The 27,918-nt window shown below is 37.9% G+C and overlaps 1 protein-coding gene and 1 pseudogene across 1 annotated transcript in view; one reads left to right on the top strand and one right to left on the bottom strand.

The window, feature by feature from the left end:
- Window positions 1-27,918, bottom strand: part of PCDH15 (protocadherin related 15) — a 723,362-nt gene that overhangs the window by 257,017 nt on the left and 438,427 nt on the right. The window contains exons 17-18 of the mRNA XM_059172504.1: window positions 25,790-25,883; window positions 15,618-15,746 (exon numbers count right to left, since the gene is read on the bottom strand). Coding sequence (XP_059028487.1) covers window positions 15,618-15,746; window positions 25,790-25,883 — 223 coding nt within the window. The remainder of the gene's footprint in view (window positions 1-15,617; window positions 15,747-25,789; window positions 25,884-27,918) is intronic.
- Window positions 199-1,064, top strand: LOC131828955 (nucleolar protein 16-like; annotated as a pseudogene).

Here is a 27,918-nt window from a genome sequence, read left to right as displayed (position 1 = left end):
AGGATCATAGTTGGCCAGAATATATTGTACCATCCAACAATCCCAGCCTGGTACAATATTGGAACGACTTCTTAAGAAAACAGCTAAGGGCAACTTTGGGGATGACTTTCTATAGGGTTAAGGAAGTGCTGCCCATTATATGGTACTTTTCTGGATAGGAAGCATAGATGAGATTAAGAATTAGGGTCTGAGATCCAGTTCTAGTTGTCGATTCAGTGGTCAAGGAAATGCCCAAAGCCAAGGGGAAGACCAGGAGACAGAAGTTCGGTTACAATGTTAACCGGAAGCGGCTGAACCGGAATGCTCGATGGAAAGCAGCGCCACGGATGGAATGCTTCCACATCCGACATGCCTGGGACCACACCAAATCCGTGCGGCAGAACCTGGCCGAGATGGGGTTGGCTATGGACCCCAACAAGGTGGTTCCCCTCCGTAAGAGAAAGGTGAAGGCCATGGAGGTAGACATAGAGGAGAGGCCTAAGGAGCTTGTGCGGAAGCCCTATGTGCTAAACGACCTGGAGGCAGAAGCCAGCCTTCCAGAAAAGAAAGGAAACACGCTGTCTTGAGACCTCATTGACTATGTGCGCTACATGGTGGAGAATCATGGGGAGGACTATAAGGCTATGGCCCGGGATGAGAAGAATTACTACCAAGATACCCCGAAACAGATTCGGAATAAGATCAACATCTATAAGCGTTTTTACCCATAAGCGTTTTTACCCAGCGGAGTGGCAAACCTTCATTGATTCTTTGCAGAAGAACAGGATGGAGGTTGAATGATTGGCTTATGCCTGCCCTAGGCTGAGGTCTCCTCCTGGACCAGAGAAGCTCAAAGCCAGGGTTTAAGGCAAGGAGGGGCATGTGGCTAGATGAGGCTGGTCAAACCTCATGGAATCAGGTTACATACACATGCACATGCATGCACACACTCATGCTCCCCTTTCTGAAGGGAAGGAATGGTCTCCAAGAAGCTTCTGAGTGCCCTGAGAAAAGCCAGAACCTACTGTTTTCAGAGTGGGTGGGTGGTTTACGTATAGCCTGTATATAATAAAAAGACTATTTTACTTTAAAAAAAAAAAAAAAGAATTAGGGTCTGAGGTATCAGTGGCCTCTAGCACCATCATCCTGACTGACCTAGTTGGGGAATATAGGATTCCTGTCCTTGTAAATTGTGGCTCTACTGCACGAGAGGTCCTAGTTTTCTGGGAACAAGAGTCGTACTTCCCCTAAAGAGACAAATAAGGTTCCCATTAAAACTATATTCCCAGTTGGCCAGTGTTTTTTTGTGGCCCTGTATGCCAGTAGACCAAAAGGTATAGAAAGGAGCTGCTAGAGTTACAGAGAAAGTTAGAAATCTCTTGGGGGAAAAAAAAAAAAAAAGGTAAGAGAGCCTGCTCTACTAACCATCAAGATTTACTGGAAACAATGGGCTCTTTAACAATATTAATTCTTCCAATCTATAACCATGGGGTGTCTTTCCATTTATTTGGGTCTTCTTTAATTACTTGCATCAGTATTTTATAGTTTTCAGGACACAAATAGTTCACCTCCTTGGTTAATCTTATTGCTAAGGATTTTATCCTTGTGGATGCTATTATATATGGGATTATCTCCTTATTCCGCCTTTTTAGATAGTTTGTTGTTAACATACAGAAGTGTAACTGATTTTTCTACCTTGCAACTTTGATCAATTTGTTAGTCATAACTTTTCTTTTCTATGTAGTCTTTAAGATTTTCTACATGTAAGATTATGTCATTTGAAAACAGATAATTTTACTTCTTCTTATCCCATTCAGAAGCCTTTATTTCCTTTTCATGCCTAATTGCTCTGGTTAGAACTTCTAGTACTATGGGGGAAGAGAATTTGTGAGAGTGGGTATCCTTGCCTTATTCCTGTTCTCAGAGCAGAGATTTCTGCTTTTTATTACTGAGTATGATGTTAGCTATGAGCTTTTTATTTATAGCCTTAATTAAATGGAGGTCCATTCCTTCTGTACCAGTTTGTTGAGAGTTTTTATCATAAAAAAGGTGTCAAATTTTATCAAATGCTTTTTCTGCAGGTATTGAGATGATTATATAACTTGTATCCTTTATCTGTGTATGTGGTGGGTCACATTAACTGACTGTATATGTTGAACCACCCCTTGTCTCCCATGGACTTGATCATGGTATCATGGTTTATGATCCTTTTAATGTGGTGATGAATTCAATATGCTGATATGTTGTTGAGGATTTTTGCATCTATGTTTGTTAGAGATATTGGCCTATAGTTTTCTTTCTTGTAGTGGTTTTTTTTTTTTAAGATTTTATTTATTTATTTGTCAGAGAGATAGAGAGAGTACAGGCAGGCAGAGTGGCAGGCAGAGGAGGCAGAAGAAGCAGGATCCCTGCAGAGAAAGGAGCCCAATGTGGGACTCGATCTCAGGATGCTGGGATCATGACCTGAGCCAAAGGCAGCCGCTTAGCCAACTGAATCACCCTGGCATCCCTCTTGTAGTGTTTTTGACTGGCTTTAGTATAAAGACAATGTTGGCCTCATAAAATGAGTTTTAACATGTTTCCTCTTCTCCAGCATTTTGGGAAGAGTTTAAGACTGACTGATATTATTACTTCTTTAAGTGTTTTGTAGAATTTGCCAGTGAAGCCACCTGATCTTGGGTTTATATTTGACAGAAGATTTTTGATTGTTGATTACTCTTTAGTAATTATTAGACCATTCAGGTTTTATTTTTCTTCATGATTCAGAATGGGTAGGTTGTATATTTCTAGTAATTTATCCATTTCTTCTAGATTATCCAATTTGTTGGCTTCTAATTTTTCATGGTAGTCTCGTGACTTTTTGTATTTTTGTGGCATTAGTTGTAATGTTTCCTCTTAGTTGTGATTTTATTTGAGCTTTTTTCTTAGAGAGCTGTCAATATTTATTTTTCAGTAAAACAACTCCTAGTTTTATTGATTTTTTTTCTACAGATAGTCTATTCTCTGCTTGATTTATTTCTACTCCAATCTTTATTATTTCTTTCCTTCTGCTTAAGCTTGGGGCCTAATTGTTTTGTTTTTGTTTTTTTCCTTTTCCTAGTTCTTTGAGGTATAATTATATTGTATTTTTAAGGTTTCTTATTTTTTAAAGATTTTTATTTATTCATTTGAGAGAGAGAGAGTGAGAGAGAGACAGAGAGAAAGCACAAGCAAGGGGAGGGGAGAGGGAGAAGCAGTTTCCCCAATAAGCAGGGAATACATGTAGAACTTGACCCCAGACACTGGGATCATGACTTATATGGAAGGCAGACGCTTAACTGACTGAGTTATCCAGCAACCTCTTTCTTCTTTATTATTTACTTATTTATTGAATCTATCTTCTGAAGATTTTTTATTTTTTCATTTGACAAAGAAAGATCACAAGTAAGCAGAGAGGCAGACAGAGAGAGAGAGGTAAGCAGGCTCCTTGCTGAGCAGAGAGCCAGATGTGGGGCTCAATCCCAGGATCCTGGGATCATGACCTGAGCTGAAGGCAGAAGTTTAACCCACTGAGCCACCCAGGTGCCCCTCTTTCTTCTTTTTTAAAGGACACATTTATTGCTATAAACTTCCTTCTTAGTATTGCTTTTGCTCCATTCCTTAAGTTTGCATATATTGTGTTTTCGTTTTCATTTGTCTCGAGCTATTTTCTACTTTACTATTTGCTTTTTTCTTTGACCCATTGGTTCATCAGAGGTATACTGTGTAATTTCCAGATATGTGTATATATTCCAGATTTTTCCTATTATCGATTTCTAGTTTTATATGACTGTTGTTAAAAAAGTACTTGGTATAATTTCAATCTTTAAATTTGTTAAGACTTGTTTTGTGTCCTAATGTGATCTATTCTGGAGGATGTACCATGTCTTATTCAAGAAGTAGATGTATTCTTTTCCTTTTGGGTGGAATATTATGTTTGTTGGGTCAGTTGGTCTGAAGTGTTGCTCAAGCCTACTGTTCCCTTACTGACTTTCTGTAGATGTTCAATCTATAATTGATAGTGGTTTTTGAAGTCTCCTATTATTACACTGATAATTTTCACTTCAGATCTTTCAGTGCTTGCTTATATATTTAGATGATCTGATTTGCATGTGTTCATATTCATAATTATAATATCTTCTTAATAAATTGAACCTTTTTCTATAATGACTATTTTAACTCTTATGGTAGATGAGACACTGATGAAAAAGACAAACATTGATGAAATAGATGAGCATTAATGAAAAAAGAATATAAAGGATATAAATAAATGGAAAGACATCCCATCTTCATGAATTGGAATCTTTAATATTGTTAAAATGCCTATCCTGACCAAACCAATTAGAAATTGTATGAAATCTCTACCAAAATCTCATTGGTATCTTTTACAGACGTTGAAATAAAGTCCTAAAATTTATATGAAACTGCAAAGACACTGAATAGCCAAAGCAATCTTGGGAAAAAAAGGAAAAAAAGGACAAAAATGGAGATATCGCAATTCCTGATTCCAAAGTATATCACAAAGCTACTATAATTAAAGTGGAGTTGCTCTGACAAAACAACAACAACAAACAAAAACCACAACAGGCAAGTAGACCAATGTTACAGAATAGAAAGCCCATTAAAAAATTCCATGCCTATATTTCATGCCTATACAGTTACTTGATCTTCAACAAAAAGAACCAAGAAGACACAATGGAGAAAGCTAGTATCCTCAACAAACGGTGTTGGGAAAATTGGATACCCATATGCAAAAGAAAAAAATTGAACCCAATATTATACCATATATAAAGATCAACTCAAAATGAATTAAAGACTTAAAAGACCTAAAACTGTTAATACTTCTAGAAGAAAATATAGGGAAAAGACTTGCCTACTAAATAAATGGTTATTTATGTAAAAGAAAATGAAAGTGAATTTGTATGTCACATCCTATGCAAAGATCAATTTCAGATGATAGACCTACTACAAATAACAAAACAAAGATTATCATAATATAGAACAATATCTTAATGACCGAAGGGTAGCAAGTAACAATTAAAAATGATATCAAGGAACACCTGGGTAGCTCAGTCGGTTAAATGTCTGACTCTTGATTTCAGTTCAGGTCATGATCTCAGGGTTGTGAGACTGAGTCCCACGTTAGGTGGACAGTGAGCATAGAGCTGCTTGAGATTCTCTCTCTCCTTCTCTCCTTGCCTCTCCCCACCCTGCTTGTGCAATCTCTCTCTCTCTGTGTCCTAAATAAATACATAAACAAGTACTTTATGTATCAAAAGACACCTTTATAAAACTGAAATCCAAGCTCCAGAGTTTGAAAAGATGTTTGAAATACATGTAACAAGGAGTTAGTCATAGTTTGAGTATATAAAGAAGTACCATAGATGAAAATGAACAGTCAAGAAAAAAATCAACAGCAATCCAGCAGATCAATGGATAGGAGATTTTAAAAGGTACTTTGGAAAAAAAAAAAGAAAATAACAAGGGAACATAGGAAAAGATAGTCACTCATTAGGAAAATGCTTATTGAGACTATAAAGTGGGACCACTAAAACCATCCCAGATTGGCTCAAATTAGAAAGCCTGACACACCAAAAATGCACATGGGGACAATCATTAACTCAGGGAATCATCACAGTCACTATGGGAAACAATTTGGGATGTTCAGTCTAGTTAAATGTGCTCATATTCTCAACAGAGAAATTCTAGCACGTGTGCATCAGGAAACATAAAATATTCACAACATCATTGACTATAACAGCCTCAAACTGGAAGCCTCTCCAGTCTTCATCAATAGAAAGAATATAGCAGCAATTGCACTGCAATTGCAATTTACCTTAAAGATAGAGATGTAGTGAAAAGAAGGGTGATATGTGCCCCAATGTTCATAGCAGCAATGTCCACAATAGCCTAGCTGGTGGAAGGAGCTGAGATGACCTTCAACAGATAAATGGATAAAGAAGATGTGGTCCATATATACAATGCAATATTACTCAGCCATCAGAAATGATGAATACCCAACTTTTGCATCAACATGGATGGGACTGGAGGAAATCATGCTGAGTGAAATGACTCAAGCTGAGAAAGTCAATTATCATATGGTTCCACTTACTTGTGGAACATAAGCAATAGCAAGGAGGACATTAGGAGAAAGGAAGGGAAAATGAAGAGGGGGGGATCAGAGGGGGAGAGGAACCATGAGAGACTCCAGACTCCAGGAAACAAACTGAGGGTTTTAGAAGGGAGAGGGGTGGGGGATAGGTTAGCCTGGTGGCGGGTATTAAGGAGGGTATGTATTGCATGGAGCACCGGGTGTTACATGTAAACAATGAATCATGGAATGCTGTATCAAAAACTAATGATGTACTGTATGGTGATTAACATCGCACAATTAAAAAAAAAAAAAAAAAAAAAGGAATGTGAAAATGAATTGTAGGGCAACCACATACCATAAATAAAATACACCAACAAACAGGCAGAAAGTTGACTCTAAAAAGATAAAGGTGAGTAAAAGAAGGTGGGTAGTAGAGCATACATAGTCTATAACTCTGTTTATAGACAATTTTAAAAAGACATAACTAAACTGTGCTGTTTATGGATGCTTACAGTGTAGGCTGATCTACAGTACAAAGCAAGAAATGAACCATGTGGTTACCTGACAGTGGAGGAGAGTCTCACCGGGCAGGAGCATGCATGCATGGGCTCTCCTGGATGGTTATATATCCAGTATGTGTACCATATGCACCTGCACATGTGTTTACTTGAATTATTTTTTATTTATTTATTTGTCAGAGAGACACAGAGAGAGAGCACATGCACAAGAAGGGGGACCGGCAGGCAGAGGGAGAAGCTGGCTCCCTGCTGAGCAAGGATCCTGATGCAGAACTCTGTCCCAGGACCCCAGGATCATGACCCGAGCTGAAGGCAGACAACCGAGTGAGCTACCTAGGTGCCCCCATAGGTTTACTTTATAGTAATTTGTGCATATATGTTTAGATCACTTTCTACCTATTCCCCATTTTTCTTAAAGTTTAAAGGACAAGATTTGGTCTTAATAAAAAGCTTCAGAAACAGTTGGAATCCTTCTTGTAAAACCAAAAGCTGATTTGCCAAGCTTCCTCCTGAGTTAGGCAGTAAAGTCGGTGTAAGTAATTGTAGGGAGCTATAACATTTGTAGAGAAGGATAACTGAATCCAACTAGAGTGAATAGGCCATGAGTTTTCATCAGTCTATAAAACAGAAGTGCAATTTGTATAAAGCTGGATCTCATAAATAAGTAATGGAACATTAGAAGGCAAAGCTGGATGAATGGAGCACGGGTTTGTGAGGCAAAAATAGTCCGTATTTCTTCTTCGACAAATATTAAATAATTAGAAAGGAGTATCTATTGTAAAGAGGTGGGTAGAAAATACAGCTCCAAGAGTGTGGCCCAACAGGTTGGTAGCGTATCTGTCAGAGGATTCCTGCATGTAAATCATCTTAGACCGAGATGTTTCCCTGTCTCCAGGTGGTAAAGATTTTGCCCTGTCCTGATTAGAAATTTCACTTGTTCTTTGCATTAATACTGCGTTTTTTTTTCCCTTTAAAGATTTTATGTATTTTTTTGACAGAGAGAGACAGCGAGAGAGGGAACACAAGCAGGGGGAGTGGGAGAGGAAGAACCCGCTCAGCAGGGAGCCCAATGTGGGACTCTATCCCAGAACCTCGGAATCATGACCTGAGCCGAAGGTAGATGCTTAAGTGACTGAGCCACCCAGGTGCCCCAACACCACTTTTTAAATGACCATTTTAAATTAATCTTCTATCCTACATGCTGAAATTCCAAAACTAGACTGATACCCAATAACAAAACTTTGTGAAGACGATTTATTTGTGGGTATGTTAACATCTATTACAGCTCTTCTCTTTGTACAATGTATCTGAATCTTCATTGAAAAAAATTCACTTTTAGATAATTTTAATCCATTAGGTCTAGTTTAATTCAGCATCTTCTAAAAGTCAAATATTTTGGCTGAATAGTAGGTTTATCAGATCACTATGACACAGTCTCTGCTTCTAAGAAATTGGGGCAAATAGATAACTTCGGTATGTTTTGTAAGTACTACCAAAAACTTATACTAACATAACACAATAAAAATAAATAGTATTATTAATAAAAAAAAGTGCACAGTATAAATGGAACCATGAGTATGGGTCACTTAGGAAACAGAAAAGTTCAGGAAGTTCAGGTAGGGTTTTCTGGAAGAGATTATGTTTGGCCAGAATTTCAAAGATCAGCTCTCTAGATAAAAGGATGGAAAAAGAAGAAATCAAGGCTGGAATACAAGCAAAGGCACAGGGACTCCGGAGTAGTACTGAGAGCGTGTCTTGGTAGCTATAAGCAGGTTAGCACAGACTCAGGGAAAGCTAGGGAAGCCTTTTTTGCTGCATGGAGAGATGTTTTCCTGCAGCTGAACACTTGGTTAGAGAAGAGCGTTCCAGCAAGTATGCTGAGGATAATTAGGAGGTGTGCAGACTAGTGTTGGGATAATCAATTAAGTGAAAAAAATAGCAGTCAAGCAAACTATAAAGATACGCTTTAATGTAGTGTGTCCTTGATGCATAGCAGAAAAATAAAATAAACCTGTGATTAAAAGAATAAAAAAAGACATTGTGACATTAGCTCAGGTGAGAAACAGAGCTGGACTGTGCTTGTCTAGAGGAAGAAGGAGGGAATCTGAGAACAAGGAGAGCCATGTAAAGTTATCAGATGAACCAGATGTGGACAATGAGGTAGAAAGAAGAGATGCGAGGCTTCCCAGCATCCGGCTTGTAACAGAGTGACCGAGAAGCAGAATTCAAGGCAGAGAGCCCCATCCGAAGAAGCTGAAGATAAGGGTTGAGTGTTATGCATGTTGAATATGTTAGCTGGGGAGGTGGCAGAAACGTCTTGTCACCTTGATCGTGGTGACAATAACAAGAGTATCCATATGTCCTAAATCAAACTCAACTGAATTGCATATATGAGTCACGTGTAGTTTTCTGAATGCCAATGATACCTCAATGAAACTAGAAAAAAAGAATATTACTATACAGTATTAAAGGAGAAGGTTTAAGAAGCAAACAGATCTAGGGAAAGGTAGAAAGAATCAGATGTGCTTAAACATACGGAGACCAGGACCAAACAGGTTGTAGGGTCTCAAGAAGGGGAAAAAGACCGACTTCAATGGCAACGGTGAAGTTATTCAGATAAAGATGACATTCAGTGGTAAGGAGGGGACCGTGATCATTCATCCCACATCTGGGATTATGCAGCTGTGAATATTTACACAAGCACACAAACACAGGCACACACACGTGTATTTATCATGATGGCTCAGAGCAAGACTATAAACTGCTCTAAGGGTAGGCCTTAAGTAAACACCTCAAAGATACATGCACAACCTGTTCTAACTCATTTACCAACTTCTCATTGAGTATCTCAAGGATCACCAAGCTTCAAACATATTCACAAGCCGCAAATAAACCTCCATTATAAATATTGTTAGGTAGCAGCCTTAAAATCCATGTCACCAACTTTTCAAATTGTGTGGGATTCCTTCTTGAGTTGACTGAGTACAGGGTTTGCATTGCATAGCATGACTTGATGAGAGAACCCATAAAATTTCCCACTTGTGGCCCACTTAAAAAAGAAGTATGATAGTTTTAGGCACTGCTGAATGCCAGACTGAGCTACAAAAAGTAAATAAAACACCATAAAGCTCCCACCTTCATTTCATTTTTAGAGCCCCACACAGGGAGATGACAAGGACATTCATCAGAGACATGCCACTGAGGTTCAGATTTATTTTCCCTAATATTCAATTGTATATTTGGAGGAAATACCAATTTCTTATTTAAATGAAAAGCATCCCTACCCTTCTCAATGTTGAAGTTCACTAATGATTTTAAAACCACTCTAAGGGTTTAGACTGAATCACAACCCCTTTACAGCGGCTGGCATTTACCATACAGAACTCACGTTGGGAATACATTTCTGTTTCAGGTTAAATAAATTCAGCCTCTTTTGTTTTAGAACCAGAAGAACATTTTGTTGACTCAGGGCTCTATTTCTGTTACTTAGAGCTAAAAGAAGTCAGGTCGGCATAAGATTTTCTACAAGGCATTGACGGGAAGTTGGCCGGGAAGCGGGTCACTCTATATCATATACACCACTAAGAACCTGGTTTAAACAGAAGAGACAGTGTTATTTCCAAGCTAGCCTTCTGTGCATTTGTGTGGGCTTTCAGGCCCAGGGCTACTCTGAAAAACAGATAGAATGAACTTAAGGAGAATTGTGGGTCCTAAGGAACCCTCCCTGAATGCTGCTAGGAGGCCAGAGAGCTGGAGGAAGCTCCAAGTTTCCCCCTCCCCTCAATATCCACTGACCCAGAATATTTACTGAAGAACTCCTGGGCCATCCAGGGCCAAAGTGAAAACAGCTTCTCATCTTCCTCATGCTAAATTCTGTTGGACAACTACAAAGAAGTTCTTCTTGGGAAGCCTTGATGAAGACAGGGCTTATAGAACAGACTTCTCCCCGGCCTGCTGCTCCTTTTATCTCCTCCTCACTCCCCATCCAGACTCAGGGTAGAATCCATCAGACATTAGTCGAGAAAATGAATGAAAGTGGCATGCACCATCCTGAGTGGGCTGTCACGATTCTCCACTTCTGCTGACCCAGTGTTGCTGGTGGGACCAAAGTGGTCCGCCTGACTCACACATCAGAATGACCCACTGTTAGCCTGTCCTTCTGATTTAGGAAGAAAGAGGGTCTGGGAGACACATCTAAGCAGTTTGGCAAACTCTAAGGAAAAAAATGAGAGCACAAACACAGAGGAAAGGCAGAGGCAGAGGGAGAAGAAGGCTTCCCACTGAGCAGGGAGCCCAACACAGGGCTCGATCCCAAGACCCTGAGACCGTGACCTGAGTCAAAGGCAGATGCTTAATCAACTGAGTCACCCAGGTGCCCACCCAGCTTCTTTACCCTCAGCTGTTTACCTTAACAATAACACATGCATACATAAATTGTTTATATATGTAGGCATGTGGATAAATACTCTGTATTCTGTAACATCTCTCTTACTTTCTCTTTCTCTTCCCCTCCCACCAAGTCTTCTGCTGCTTATCTGCAAACTCCAGGATCTGGGAGGAGTGGAGATTTTCTGTAGCAGGTATGAGGCCTCTTAAATCTGAGACCCACCTGGGGATGAACTGTTGGCCTGCCTGTGTCCCAGAGTCAGGATATACTTACTGATCCTCTAGACACTACCTCCTGCGATGACATGCTAGAAAGGGTATTGGATAAGACTTTATTCGGACATGCCATGTCACCCAGTTACCAAGTCTTTCTACCAGCAGCTGTATCGAGGGCTTCCTCATCAGAACTCAACATGATTCTCATCAATTTTCCAGAACGCCTCTGAACCAGTCCTCCATGACTGTCAAACTGTTCTCAAATTGCCTCTTATTTATTTATTATTTTTAGGTAACCCCATTTTCTTTATTATTTTTTTTCTTTTTTATGTTAGTCACCATACAGTACATCATTACTTTTTGTTGTTTAAGTTCAACTCTGTCCTCTATCCTATCTGCCTGGTATCTTTCTTCTCTTTCTTTCTTTCTCCACCACCCCCCCAACCTAGAATCTCACTAATTTGTCAAGAGACTGCAGATGAATACATTTTCCCATGAACCTTGACACAGCTTCCTTAGTCCTCTGTGGCATTCCTCATCCTTTAGGAAATCATCAGGATGACACATTGGACACAATGTAGAGACGGAGTCTGTTCTATGTCTATCTACATACTTTCTTCTCTCCCCAACAATACTGCTGCTGCATATGCTCTGAGAATTATGCAAATGATTTCCAAAGCTAAGTGTGGTATATCATACTTGTGTGTTGTGAGTTCTAAGTTCAGAAATTACTGGCTGGTAGGTTGTTTTTTTTTTTTTTTTTAATATGCTGATAAAATTCTTTGCTCTGCATAATCCATAAATACTGCTTCAGAAGTATTCCCTATTTAATAAAGTTTGATACCACAACACTACCTTAACACATAAGGTAACACATAAAAAGTAAATAAATTTTCCTTCAGCTTTTGCATGCAAATATTGGATTATGCATGCTAAAACATCATTAGAACAAAACCCCCTTCAGTTGGTAGTTCAAATTCAGTGCAATAACTAACCATATGTATCTTGGTTTTAAATTGTCTTAATAGTTTTTTGGTGACAATTAAAAATAAATGTTATAAGCAGAGCATGAGTCATTTAGTGAAATTAATGTATTATATAATTATCATTAGGTAGCAACAGGAGACCATTATGATGCATCAAAATTCCATTCTCAGAACATTAGAACTTCTTGGAACTGAGCAGAATCAGTAGGCTGCACCTGTTTGGCAGGTTTCTGTGTTCCTTTGTACTTTCAAACTCATTTTAGTTTTTTGTGAGAGCATGTTATTGCCTAAAGACCAGGACAATTACTGCTTTGTCAAATTATGAATGCTAAAGTTTATATCTCAATTTTTAATGCTGAAATAAACTACAGAGGCCATTTCTCATCTAATTTAAGAATTAGGAGATGAGAAACCAACTTAACGCTGTAAATCCTTCATAGACAAAGAACCACTAGGAAAAGTAACCATAATGAGAAAGGAAAAATAAAAATTACCAACAATTATCATTATGTTACTATCTCCTTACATATTATTAATTATATATTCCATATGGGTTTTATCTCTCTGCTAAGTAAATAAAGAGAAATGGAAAAGATAATTTCCCTAAATGATTTTAATACCTGTTTATTTTATCTGAGTAGTTGGTAGTTCTGACTAAATATATTTTTCAGTTTTCTAGTGGCAACTAGAATGGCAACTGTAATGGTATTTTTTTTAAGGTTTTTTATTTATTTGAGAGAGAGCACAAATGTGGGGAAGGGCAGAGGCAGAGGGAGAAGCAGGCTTCCCATTGAGCAGGGAACCCAACACAGGGCTCAACCCCAAGACCCTGAGACCATGACCTGAGCCAAAGGCAGATGCTTAATAAACTGAGACACCCAGGCAACCCAATATTTAACATCACTATGATTAAACGATTGTAATAGCTCATGTCTCTATGTCTGGGCTCTTATAATTACCTTCTGATCCAGCTTTCTGGATGTAGTATCTCCCATTATAGTCTATTCAAGACTAATCTTTATAACAAAAATCTAGTGATACTATACCTCAAACCCTCCAGGGCCCCCCCCCCTGCCAACATTTTTGCCAATATGCACAGAGAAATGTTCACAACTTGGCACATGTAATATGGCATGTCCTATGCTCTGTGTCTGTGCTTTTATTCATGCAATCACATTAGACCGCTTCCAACTCCTCCTAATTTTCTTCTCATCAATGTTCATCCTTCATGAGCCAAATTCATCACCATCCCCTTTTCTGTGTTTTCTGCACATGCCAATCATTTTACCACCTTGTTTGCCTAGTGTAATAGACTGTCAGTGCCCTATGTGTGGCCCTTGGAATATGTATACTTTCTGGCTGACTTCTGTCTGCTGGTGTCTACAGTCTGACCCAATGCCCTTGTATCCAAACGGCAGAGAGCTGGCTGCTTGCTTGCCCTGGAGGCAGGAAGTACCAACAACGCCCTCCTCCACAGCATTGGTGACCAAGAACTCTCAGGATTTCGTGCATGAATTTGCCAGTCCCATCACATTTCAGGATCAATAATTCTGGGACATATGTTTGGAGAATTTTCTAGATTTGCCCTTGGAATTGAGCTCCAGTCTTCCTAATGACTGGTTTAGTAGTTGCCCCTTTATTAGCAGCTGTCTTTTCCATGCATTGCTTCCTACTTGCCTGTGAGTATCACTTGAACTTCTCAAAAATGATTTCTACCTCAATCTTTTGTCTACAGGTCTTTTCTTATAGAGTACACAGTAAAAGCTAGTACAATCTTTTGTCTACAGGTCTTTTCTTATAGAGTCCACAGTCAAAGCTGGAAGTACTAATACACAGGCTTCTGGAGTGGAGCTGGATGGCTTGCTGGCTACACGGTATCAAGACCCCGTGGTTTTTACAATAGCACAAGGACTAGTTCTCTCCCCTGTGGTGAGCTGGGGCTGCATCAAGGCATGAAGGAATGTACACCTTATGCAATCTCTCCAGGATTTGAGAGGCAGAGTGACAGGGATGATGAGTATGGCTATGGAGTTGTCGAGTATAGTCAGAGCTAAGGGAAAAAACTGATGAGCTCACGCTGCCCAGTCAAAATCTCAGGGATTGGTATGAAAGGCAGAAGGTCTATGCCTTTAACAACATTTAGAGAAGCTCTTTTCTTCTGCAGCCACAGAGGAAACTGGACTGAACACCAGATCTTTTTCTGACTGGAAGAGCATTTGGCTTGTAGAGAAGGCTTGCTTCAAGGCACCAGCAAAATTCCTATTCAGGTCTCAAAGCTTTAGGGGCACCTGGGTGCTCAGTGGGTTAAAGCCTCTTCCTTCGGCTCAGGTCATGATCCCAGGGTCCTGGAATCAAGCCCCGCATCGGGCTCTCTGCTCAGCAGGAAGCCTGCTTCCTCCTCTCTCTGCCTGCTTCTCTTCCTACTTGTGATCTGTCTGTCAAATAAATAAATGAAAAAATCTTAAAAAAAAAAAAAAAAAGACTCAAGGCTTTAACAGGAAAAAGGTTGGATCCTGAAGTCTGGACTCACACCTGGATGACCCACTCCTTGTGAGACAATGGGTTCTTTCTTTGCCTGTGGCTCACACAGATGCCTCCTCTCAGGTAGATACTGTGAAATATGTGTGACTTCCTCAAAATTTGCTCTCAGCTTATGGCTTCTAAACCATCAACCACGTTCAAGACCAAGTATGGCCCAACTGAGGATATACTGCTTCTAGAAGAAAAATGGGATTATTCTTCAAAGGAAGTACAGAAACCAGCTGATACATCCAGTGTTACAATCAGGTTAGATAAGAGGTGTTAGAGCAAGAGGTGCACAAGTGCAAGAGGTGCTGATAGATCCAGTGTTAGAATCAGTGTTAGACAAGAGGTGTGTGTGTGTGTGTGTGTGTGTGTGTGTGAAATGTGGGTGCAAAGCAATGTTAAATGGATGTTTATCCAACCAGATGAATTTGCCTCTAAACATCCATATTCTGATATGGATTCATATTATGAATTCTTACTAAATAGTATAGCTAATTATATATTTCTCTATAGATACCTTATTATAACTCCAGAAAATAAAAAAAATATACTAAATAAGAGAAGAGTACTCTCCAATGAATCAATGTTTAAATCACCCAAGGGTCACAAAATGTAAATCAACATGCTTAATAAGTGAAGTCAAATGGACATGAGATTTATGAAAACAAGAACACAATCTTGAAGAGCATCCAGCACTGTGACTGATAATGAATGCACTTTACTGCTGTTTTGCCTTATACCCAAGTGATCTCACTCACCAATTCCCTTCAACAATTCTGATGACCCACTGCACATTACATCTGCTGAATCTCCTTTCAAAATTAAAATGTGAGGAATGTACTCAACTAAAAAACAAATTTCATACACATATATACACATGTATATTCCACTTACCCGTACTTGACCCACAAAGGCATTGGCTTCTTCCTCCACCACAGACAGATTTCTAGGCAGATAGGGATCGAACACCGGCGCATTGTCATTGACATCTGTCACCACCACATTCACGGTAGCCGTTGAGGTCTTAAAGGAAAAAAATAGGACTAAATGTGAGAGGAGTTATTTCGATGTTGATGTCAGCTCATCCATTATGTTGGTGTTTGTCTATCTGAAACAGAGTGAGACCTTGCCTCACTCCAACTAAAACCCAAGGCATTTCATTGGTATCCTTACTCCTTAGCTTTCCAAAAAAAAAAAAAAAAAGTTTGCAATACTCAGCTCAAACATACACACACACACACACACACACAGATGGAGAAAGCAAATGATGATATTATAGGGCAAAAATCTTCTTGAAAATGACAAGTATTTCCTGGAGGCTTATTCCGAGAAAGTGATTTTTACCTTTATCTTGTTCACATTTTATGGGTGGCAAGCTTTTGTTTATATACACATGTACCTCTTTTTCTCTGAAATGTAACATTTTTGTAGTTTATAGCACTTACATTTCACAGTGTTTAAAAATAAAAATGGAAGCTTATCAAAGAGCACAGTGCATCAAATGGGTATTCTCAGGTGAGTCAAAGCTGTCAGAAAATACTACATTCATCATTTTCTGGGCTCACCTCTACACCAAGAGTTTGAGCCCTATATATCACTGGTTAAGTTATTATGTTGTGATCACAGAGCCTGAGGAAGTGGTAAGCAGGTTCACCTATGTGCTTCCAGGTTCAAAGGTCAACCATTGGCCTGCTGCAACAAGAGTCTATTATGTAGTTCTACTAAGCTCCTGCACAATCAAGGAACATCTTCAGACGTGAATCAAGCTGGAAACTGCTCTTTCTAATCAAAGCTTGAGAAGCTGCACCTGTTGCACACCCAGCTCTATGCTAGTGCGGGGCATATTTCATAAAAAAATATAATATATATATATATATATATATATTTTTTTTTTTAAAGATTTTATTTATGTGACAGACAGAGATCACAAGTAGGCAGAGAGGCAGGCAGAGAGAGAGAGAGGAAGAAGCAGGCTCCCCGCAGAGCAGAGAGCCCCATGTGGGACTCAATTCCAGGACCCTGAGATCATGACCTGAGCCGAAGGCAGCGGCTTAATGCACTGAGCCACCCAGGCGCCCCTAATATATATTTTTTTATATATTTTATATAAAATATATTTTATGTTTTATATATTTTCCACATTTTTTCCAACATTGCTTTTATAACAACAACAAAAACACAGTTGAACAAATGCTATTTCTCTAAAAGTTGTATGAGTTAAAACCAGGAAAATGATGTTTTTACAGGATCAGTAGTTCTCAATTTGCCTCAGGGTGAACAAGACATTAGAATTGATAGCCAGGGTGAAAATCTAAGAGTAGACACACTAGAGTGTGTTGACTTCCTTCAGATTGTCTCACCCTCTTTATGCCCACCCACCTGTTCTTATTTCTCTGTCAATCAATAGAATGGGTTTTCATCCTATTGTTTACAAATCCCATTCTTGACCCTATAGTGTGTGATGTTTTCAGACTGTATTGATCTTTAGTCAAAGACTATGGACTGTTGCTGAGTAAGGCAGAAGAGCGCTGGATCACCAAGAAATCGGAAAAGCTCAACAAGTCCACCGTTTTTGTGCTAATAGGGACTAAAATTCATGTATATATGTATTTCTCTACATCTTAGTAATTGTATATGCATGAGGAATATCCATGTCTCTTTTGACCCAAGTATTAAGAACTAAGAACGCACGGAATAATATCCAGCCTACGTATTTCTTGAAAAGTAATCTAAAGACCATTTGCATCGGAATCCCTCGGCTAATCAATCCAAATGCCCAGGCTAGACATTAGACCTATTGACTCTATTCATTTCAATCTATTGAAATAGTGGCAGATTAGTTAGTTGTAAAGCACAATCATGTAACTTTTTTTGATAGGTTCGCAAAGATGGTGACAACACTCCAATATGGGTCTGGGCTCTATAGGATGTTTATGTACCAAGGACAGATTTTCAGTTGGTTAATGTTGAATACTTAAGATATCAGATCAGGTCATTTCAAGGGAATTAGATAAAAAGAACAGTATGTCAGCCAACAAATGTTCCCAATTAATTTTACAAATCAATTTACATGATGCCAATTAAATAAAAAAGATAAGTTATTAAACTAATAAACCTGATTAGTGCAAAGCTACCTTTTTCCCATTAAGGGAATTTGTCTTACTGCTGTAATTTTCTCAAATGCTGTATCAAATTACAAGTCTAGGAGCTGGAAGTACTTGCAGTACTATATACCAAAAATTATCATTTTGGGGGTTATTACTTATTTTAATTATAACATGCCATAGATTTTATTTTGTTTTAAGTCATGGATAAATCCTCACAAAATGTATTAAATACTCAACAGTGCAAGCAGATATTTCTGTTGTAGCAGACCATTTGAATACACATTTATTTTCATAAACTACTTTAGCCTTGAAATAAAGACATTAATATGATACCATTGGTTTGATATAGTATAAAAATTGAGAGATATAAAGTCAAAGTAAAAAAAAAAAACACAAGCATATGTACAATAATCTACACAAACCATTTTTTTTTATCCATGAGAACTTTAAAAAAATATTTTATGATCTTCCTTAATTTTATATTCTGGACTTAATTGAATCTTTCAAGTTAATTTCTTAAATTTAAAAACCTGGTTTAAAGGGCACCTGGGTGGCTCAGTGAGTTAAGCTTCTGCCTTCAGCTTAGTTCATGATCTCAGGGTCCTGGGATTGAGCCCCTCAGTTGGCTCTCTGCTCAGCAGGGAGCCTGCATCCCCCTCTCTCTGCCTGCCTCTCTGTCTACTTGTGATCTCTCTCTCTGTCAAATAAACAAGTAAAATCTTTAAAAAAAAAATACCTTAGTTTAATAGAAGATATTTAGGGTGTTCAAAATGTATTCATTATCTAGTTATTGAAGATAGAATTATGATGACTTTCCATTCATATAGATCTAAATGAAACTGTCTCCTTATAAGCAAATAGAAAAAAAGTGTATTATCTGCTATGTAATTGGGAAACAAAGGATGGAATGATGTACTCTCTTTTATTTGGTCATTGTGGAAATGTATCCATAGACATATATATACTCAAAGACCTTTAAAATTTTTCTATAAACATGTATGAAACTAAAGTTTATTAGCATGTTTAATTCCTTTCAATAAAAATGGAGAGTTTGGAGTCTGGAACAATGAAGTTGTGTTGTATAGGATCTGACCATCTTTGTTTCCATCCAGTGGGATAGGGAAAATACATATATCCTGTAATCTGTTTTCTTTTTGGTCAATATTAATCCAAAACATTTTTATCCATAGCTAAAAATCATCCTGTGGCTACAACATCAAGAGCCAAGCCAGCCTGACCCAGATCATAGAGTTTCTTTGATGGCATGGACAGGCTGCCCTTCCTAGTACCAGGGAGGCTGGCATGGGAGGCTTCTTCCCCTTCTGAGAATGAAAGACTATAGAATGTCTTCCAGAAAAGCAGAAAGGGGGGGATGCCTTCCTACTCTGGATTATGGGGAAGAGAAGGGGAGGCAGAGAGAAGACAAGGAGATGGGATGCAAAGGTCTTCCTCTTCATTCCCTCTCCCCTGCTACTCTGGGCCACATCTACAGACAGGAAGCATTGGGGAAGCACTTTGGGGAAAGTGGTGATAGGTCTTGAGAAAGTAAGAGAACTTTTGGTGAAACAGTGGCTGACCCTTGTGAAGCATGGAAGCCTCCAGAGAACTTGCACAGCAGTCACATCTTATAGGACATGGCAGGGAATGCGCAGCAGTGGCAGAGACAAGAGGCAAAGAGAGAAGCTGTTCCTTTGTGTGTGGCTCAGGAATTCTAGGGGCTGAGAGATCACTCTGTGAGCAAAGGACCCTGATGGCCACAGTCAAATGGACATCCACAAAGGCAGCAACATATGCACCAGATACTCAAAGGAGTCACTAGGGGACTGGAGAGAATCAAAAAGCCAACACTGAGGGGCCAAACTAGACACACCATGCAAACAGAGACTGACAGAGGGAGAGCATTGGAGCTGCATGCCCTCCTTAAGCATCAAGAAATAGTAAGCACACCAGGCACCTGTATGATTTTAGGATAAGGTCAGGCAAGAGAGGAAGAACAGCTTCACTGGTGAGTGCATGTCTACCTTGAAAAGAGTGGTTAAAAGAGAAGAGGCTAGGATGTTGTTTCAAGCAAGTTAAGTGTGACCTGACCCAGCCCAGGGACATGTTACTATCTAGGCAGCAGAGTAAACTCATGAAGATCAGATTAGGTATTAAAAAAAAGGAGATTAAAAAAAAAAGATTTTAATTCCATGCATATCTAGGCGCAGTGCGAGGAGACTATATACTTTATAAATATCTATATTGTAATATAAATGTAATTTATTATATTACATATGAAAATAATAGAAACTAGTAGAACAGCGTAGATTATCTCAAAACTAAAAAAAAAAATCAAACTTCTGGAAGATTTACTTCAGAAAACACTAAAATATTAGTATTTTATTCCCAACAAATGAGAAATATGAGATCTATGCTTTTCAAAGAGAATGAACAAGTAGCTCATTCTCTTTTAAAATTTTAAAATTACATGGTCAATTTTTTGATATAAGAGTATACACCAAATAAAACCACTGCAATTTTGTTTTTGTTTTTTCAAAAACTACCGGGATAGATAGATAGATGCATCATTACTCTATTCTAAAATTTTATTAAACAAGCTATCTTGAAATTCAATTATTTGGATTTTACACACAATTCTTCTCATATATATATTTTTTCCTTTTGCTAATGTTTCCTATAGTTTGACAAGTAGTTACTAATGTTCGCCTTCTGGATTCTAAATGTTTTATTTTTTTAAGATTTTATTTATTTATATGACAGATTACAAGTAGGCAGAGAGGCAGACAGAGTGAGAGGGGGAAGCAGTCTCCTCGCCAGTAAAGAGCCTGATGTGGGGCTGGATCCCAGGACCCTGAGAACATGACCCAAGCCGAAGGCAAAGGCTTAACCCTTGGAGCCACCCCGGTGTCCCTAAATGTTTTTTTACATTGTAACTTTTAAAAGACATTCATGTGGGGCCTGGGTGGCTCAATCCTTAAGCATCTGCCTTTGGCTCAGATCATGTGACTAGGAGTCTTGGGATCAAGCCCAGGGCGGTGGGCTTGCTCAGTGGGGAGTCTGCTTCTTCCTCTCCCTCTGTCGGCCTCTCTGACTGTTTGTGTTTTCTCTCTCTCTGACCGTTAACTAACTAAATAAGTAAATAAAAATCTTTAAAAATGAAATAAAAGACATTCGGGCAATAACTTGGTTCAAGGCCCAAGCATAGATGCTAAGCCTCCTGCTGATCTGAAATTGTAAGACCACCAGTATTCACGGTGAACGCCATAATCAAGGAACTCAAGCTAGGAATTCTGGAAAATTTTACAGAGAACAGAAATCATGATATAATCAAATTATATCAAGAAAATATTATATCAAGAGCAAATTATATCAAGAACAAAAACAATATTGCAGAACTCATGAAAATCTGGTCAGAAATATCCACACTACAGAACAACTTGGTATTTTGAATAGGAATGGTTCCCCATTGGGAAATAACAAGTGATAAACTTGTTAAAAAAAAAAAAAGAAAAAAGAAAAAAATCCTGACTTCTATTTGCATATTTAGATTTTTCACTGTGATTTGAGTATGTGTATATTTTTGCTGTGCTACTGTTTCATCGACAACTGCAACCCACAAAGCCCTACTTACTAGTCATCTTCCAGCCTGTGTGGATAAATGCCAGGTGTGGTCTCTGGTAGAGTTCTAGTTCAGGTAGTAAAAGGGGCCCATGTGTCCGGCATTTATCCTTACCCTCTGCTCTTTGCAAAGTGGAGCAGATGCCTAGAATTGTATTAGTCATCATAAACCCCTTAGATAAGGAGAATGGAGATGAAAGCAAACACACGATAAATGGCAGAGCGGGTAGGAGACAGCAGGAGCCCTGCAGGAGCACTTTTCTGTCCACCACTACGTTTCTTTATATGAGACAAACAAACCCTGCTTTGGTTAAGCCCCTGCTGTTTCGCTTCCTCTTACAGCAAACTTCCTAAAGGCTGTTGCTACCACTGAGTTTTGAAGGAGTTAAGAGAACATCATCCCAAAATATGCCACTTTGCTATACTGACTCTTTTGAATGAAAGGCACTGGAAAACAGCAAATACAGGAAAACATTCAGTTATATTAAACGTTTTCATATTATTAATGTATTAATACATTATATTAATTTTATATTTTAATATTAATTATTAGAATATTAAATTCCCATGTGGAAGATGACTCCCTGTATCAGAAGGAAGGTATCATTTTTATTATCAACAAGCACAAGAGGTTGAGATGGAGAGAATTCTATATAAGCAGACCTCATTATTTCACACCTCCTTTTAGCCTCCTGACACCTGCCTATCTCCCTGTCACCTACTTTGAAAGCAAGTGGGTTTTGACAATTCTTTGGGTCTTCATTTCCTTATGGGGGCTAAAACATCATGTAGAACTTATATAAATTTATATGCTTTCTCCTGTTAATCTGTCTTTGACACTTTAATTTTCAGACCTAACCAAGGACCTTAAGAGGGTCGAGGAAAACTTCTTCTTCCCTGTTGATCAAATTATACCCATGAATATAATAAGGTTTGCCCAGATTTTCCAATAAAAATTTCCAATAAAACGCATTTTTAGCTCAGATTGGTTGCACTTAGTTTAGAAGTAAATAATGTAACAAAGAAGCTTCTGAAAAGAAGTTGCGTGTATATTCCTCCAAAAAATGCATTTGGGAGTCATCCTAGATGCTATTATTATAAATAAGGTAAAATGTAGTTGTTTAAAAAGCATATGATACATAAAAATTCTGAAGTCTATTTCAGCTAAAATGTGAAAATACTGGAATAAAACATGGCAGAAGCTTTCTCAAGGGATTTTCAACTCATAGATTTGCAAGGAATTCCAAGTAAGTGCAAATAACTACTAAAATCTAGAAAGTAAGAGTTTATCTGTATTCATGATAGCTGAAGAAATCTAAATATTCATAATAATGAGATATTTATCTACAATTGTATAGGTTTTCTCTGCTACTACTGATAAAGTTGATTCAGAGAAGAGAAAAAAGGCACAAGGATACCAATAACATTCTTTGAACTTTGTCTACAAACATATTGGCAATGTGCAGTAGAACATTCTCTCTCTTCTCCCCTAACCACATTTTGGTGGTGGGGGGGGGTGGTTTTCCATGATGAAACTATCAAATTATATGTTTGCCGTCTGTTTTACACAAATTGCTGGTAATGATTTCAATTTAATATATCAACCTGGGGTCTGTGTTCATTAAATATCTTTCTTCCAAACCATAATCATTAAGGTTAAAAGGTTAATTTTACCATAACTCTAGAAAGGATATAAGTTTAAATGTGTAGATAAGAAAAGCGCATTACAATGTAGCACTGTAGGGATTGTGTTATCACTTTCTCCTGCAGGAACCCATGATATGTGCCTGCAGAGAAGTCCATCCCTAAAATTATGTAAATAAAGGGATTAGCTAGAGAAGCTTTTATTTAAAATCGAAGTGTTCCTTTCTCTACTGATATCCTCAAAGCAAATTTTGAAAATAAAACACATTTACTTAAGAGGGTCAGAATTTTAAAGCTGAACGAGACCTTACTGATCCTAAGAATGAAAACACAGGGGCTGGGGGCGGGGGGATGGGTGCAAGGGCCAGAAATGTTAAGTGATCCCTGCCCAAGGGGACTGAGATACCCAAGTAAGTAACTGGAAAAAAAAAATGCTCTAGAAGAAATTAACCCGGGCTTTCTTCTGTTTTTGATGTGGGTGAACCCATAATTCATACACTGAGATTATGTCAGATATCTAAATATACTACTTTCCCCCATCTGCTCTTTTGTCTAAGAAATTACTGTTAAGGCCAGATTTAAAGGGTCCTACCGAAACCACTGTCATTAATATCTTATTTGTAATGTGACATCTTCCAAGGCTGTGTATTATGGTTTTTTTTTTAATCCTAGTAATTTTTTTTCTATGCTAATGACTGACCTGAATGCCACTCATTTATTTTAATTCACACTAATGACACTCCTTCCTCCATACTGAATAATGCCTCCTCCTCCTCAGGTCCCCCCTCATTATCGCCTAGATAAGTTGCCAGTTAATCTTCAACATGTCAAAGTCTTTCATTTTCTTCTTGAGAGTCGCATTGACATCCTTACATAGATCTGAAACAGGCACACTTTTCATCAAGGATGCTGCATATATAAAATCAATCTTGGTTTTATTTTTCTTCACACATCTAACTACCTTCCACCGGCCCCACTATTTACCAAGATAGTTCTGTATATTTAATGTTTTACACGTAACTGTTTTACCTAATGTTTGAACAATGGTAAATGAATTATAATGGGAAGATTTATCAATAATTAATTATCTTTATTTATTTTTCTAACTTTTAATTAAAGTAATAAAAATGTCTGGGTAGCAAGGCTATATGTTTTGTTTTATTTTTTAAGATTTTATTTATTTATTTGGGAGAGAAAGAGCATGAGTATGGTCAGAGTGAGAAACAGATTCTCAACTGAGCAAGGAGCCCAACATGGGACTTGATCTCAGGATCCTGGGATCATGACCTGAGCCAAAGGCAGACATTTAACTGACTGAGCCACCCTAGTACCTCAGTTTATATGTTTTTATAATGGTAAGATTTTCTGAGCAATTCTCGTCAAATATATGCCTTCAATCATTTCTTTTTTCTTCTTCTTCTTTTTTTTTTTTTTAAGATTTTTAAAATTTATTTGACAGAGATCACAAGTAGACAGAGAGGCAGGCAGAGAGAAAGGAAGGGAAGCAGGCTCCCTGCTGAGCAGAGAGCCCAAAGTGGAGCTTGATCCCAGGACCCTGTGACCATGACCTGAGCTGTAGGCAGAAGCTTTAACCCACTGAGCCACCCAGGCACCCCTAATCATTTCTATCATAGAAATCAAACAAGTCATTGCAAGTCATTGGGAGCCATGTTGCTATTTTAATTTGGTGAGCCTTGCCTAGATGCTTAAATGAATTTGAAATTATTTCCAGAGAAGAGTGAGTGGGTCCATAGCCATTTGACTAAAGAAAAAACTACTTTGTGTCATAGAAATGGTAAAACAAAACAAACAACAAAACAACAACAACAACAACAAAACATTCTAAGGATCTGTTACCAATAATTGAAATGTTATAATGTTAAAAAATTAGAACAGTAGTGGTTGTAAGCAGGTTAGTTTGAAGAATACACTCAAATGATTTTAAAACACTCCAGAATTACTAAACAACTTTGTTATTCTTAAAACTGATTTTTAAGAGAAAATTACAATTATCCTCTCTGGAATTATGGGCCCATTTAAACCACTTATTATTATAAGAGCTATTTAAACCACTTATCATTAATACCACCTATTATATATATTATATGTATATATAATATATAATACCACATATATATATTATATGTATATTATATATATTATACCACTTATATATAAACCACTTATTATTATAAGAGATAAATTACCTTTATCCTCTCTAGAATTATGGGTCCATTTAAACAACTTCCATCACCAAGGATTAGTCAGGATCCTGAGTGCTCCTTACAACTTGTGGAATCAATCAACTTGGTTTCATAAGTGCTTCACAATATCTATCTACACTCTGCCACCCCCCACCCCCCACCCCCCACCAATAAAGTGACATTAAAGGGACTAGGTTCCAAAAGAGTCAGACTGCCAGGAGACATTTCAGAGTGTTTTGCCGATAATCACTACGGAATGCGTTTTAGACCGTTAGATTTCATTTTCCCCATCAGTTGGGTAAGAATGCCAATTCCAAGTATGTATTCAAAAATTCCCACCACCCCGACCGATTCGGAGTACAGGTTCAACTGTACTCAAGTGCACTCTCCCAGTGTTAAGGAGCTGCTCCGGGTGAAAAGAAATTAATTTCCGGAGCATCAGACTACAGGGCTCTGTTCTTACCACCCGTTGTCCCCCAGGCTGAGTACTCACCCCATCGGGCCTGCCGTCCGAAGCAGTGACGATCAGAATGTAGCGATCGGTGCTCTCCCTGTCCAGGGCTTTCCCTAAGGTTAGAATCCCAGTACTAGTGACAGAGAAAACAAACAGACAGATAAGACACACAAAGATCTTATGTCACAGGGAGGCTTCCTTCCCATCTGGAACTACTTTCCACTGGTTTTTCCCTTTCAGCAAATATAACCTGAATATTTAAGATGCGTAATTCTAAGATTCATGTTGAAAATTGAAAAAAGCTTTTAAGGCTGTTGGGCTTCTTAGCAACAGTGAACAATTGCCAAACTGAAAGAGATAATCGAGCTGATTCTCCAGCCCCCAGGAGAAAAATGAAACTGTGCTTAATTCTGGGAAGAAAGATATCAATCTTGTTTGTGATTATTTCAAAGGTGGAAGACTCCAATAATCTTTAGTAGCTTCATAATCCTTTGAATCAAGGAACGGTTTCTTAGAATTAATATATATTGTCATTCCCATTCATTGTCACATATACTGCCATGCTGGAAATGCAAACATCTGAACCCCATCTTTTATAAACACTAACAATTAACATCTATTTTTTTCTTCTTTCCTAGTTTCCAAACAATTGAGGCTCACCAGAGAAAATTAGAAAATATGCAGTGGAATATTAAAACTCTCACAGATATTGGGATTATTTTTGTGACATTTCTTTTATTCTCTGTAATAACCATCTCTGAATATATTATATTGTTTCCCAAAGAAGAATTAGACTGTGTGTTTTATATTCTATTTAAGAAAAGAGAATTTTATGAGCATTCACTAATTTTATAGTTTATGAAAACAAACTTTTGTCGGATATACTAACAATTTCATCATTTTGTTATTCTTTTGAACTTTAGATGTTTCTTAATTTTATTTATTATGTATAATGGGAGATGAACAGCCTTTGGACAAATTCTCATAATTTGAATATTTTAATACTACTTCTTTCCCTTTCACTGTTTAAAATAAATGCTGCTAAGTATTTAAGATTGTCTTCTGCAATGTCTAAAAAAATTGTCTAAAATTTTTGTGACAGTTTGGTCACTTATAATGCTCTCTAAAACAAGTTCCACATTTATGTCTTAGATATTACCACCTGATATCCTACCTGACATTTTAATAAAGTCCTAACAAACATCTATTGTGGTGGACAGGTGATATTAATATAATAAAACATTAAAACATTTATTCAAGGATGAAAATAATCTTTTTTGATTGATACAACACTTTCACATTTTAATACAAGTGCTTTTATTGTTACAGTGGAATTTAAGCCATTCACATCACACATGGTAGTTGGGTAAAGAGACTCAACATCAATGAATCAAAGTTGGAGTCACAGCTACTCTGTTTTATTGTGTTGCTGTTGATCAATAGACTTTGAAGTTCTGAACATATGGTAGAACTATGGAAACTTGGAAAACTAACTCTACAACTTGTATATTTTTAAATGTTTTGTCAAAATAACTGAAAACCAGTTCCCAGAGTAGTTCATAACAATTGCTTTGGAATAATTTCCCACACTGCAGATGGTTCAGATAATCTCATTCTAAAATGACTTCAAGAGAAAAGTAGGACATGTGTTACTTCTGAGACTTATTCACAAGCTACTTAAGAAATAGGAGACCCATGGGGCGCCTGGGTGGCTCAGTGGGTTAAGCCGCTGCCTTCGGCTCAGGTTATGATCTCAGAGTCCTGGGATCGAGTCCCGCATCGGGCTCTCTGCTCAGCAGAGAGCCTGCTTTCCTCTCTCTCTCTGCCTGCCTCTCCATCTACTTGTGATTTCTCTCTGTCAAATAAATAAATAAAATCTTAAAAAAAAAAAAGAAATAGGAGACCTTGAAAACCCATCCAATGAAAGAAAAAAAGAAAACTGAGTTATTGCTCTCCATTTTTTCCTATCAGTTTATGATTCAAATCTTTATATTCTTCTTTATACATTAAACTAGAAAATCTCTATAAAGACATATAGTATTCCCATTTAGAGCCATATTATATACAAACAGCTAGTTTTTATTGGTCTGGTTATTATCATGGAGAGAGTTCTTTGCTTGAGAGGATGTGTGCCTCATGCCCCAGAGCAGCAGGCAGTTAGTCAGGAT

Source organism: Mustela lutreola, chromosome 4, assembly GCF_030435805.1.
Source record: "Mustela lutreola isolate mMusLut2 chromosome 4, mMusLut2.pri, whole genome shotgun sequence".
NCBI lineage: Eukaryota > Metazoa > Chordata > Mammalia > Carnivora > Mustelidae > Mustela > Mustela lutreola.
The sequence above is the reverse complement of the archived record's forward strand: the minus strand, read 5'-3'. Positions and strand labels throughout refer to the sequence as shown.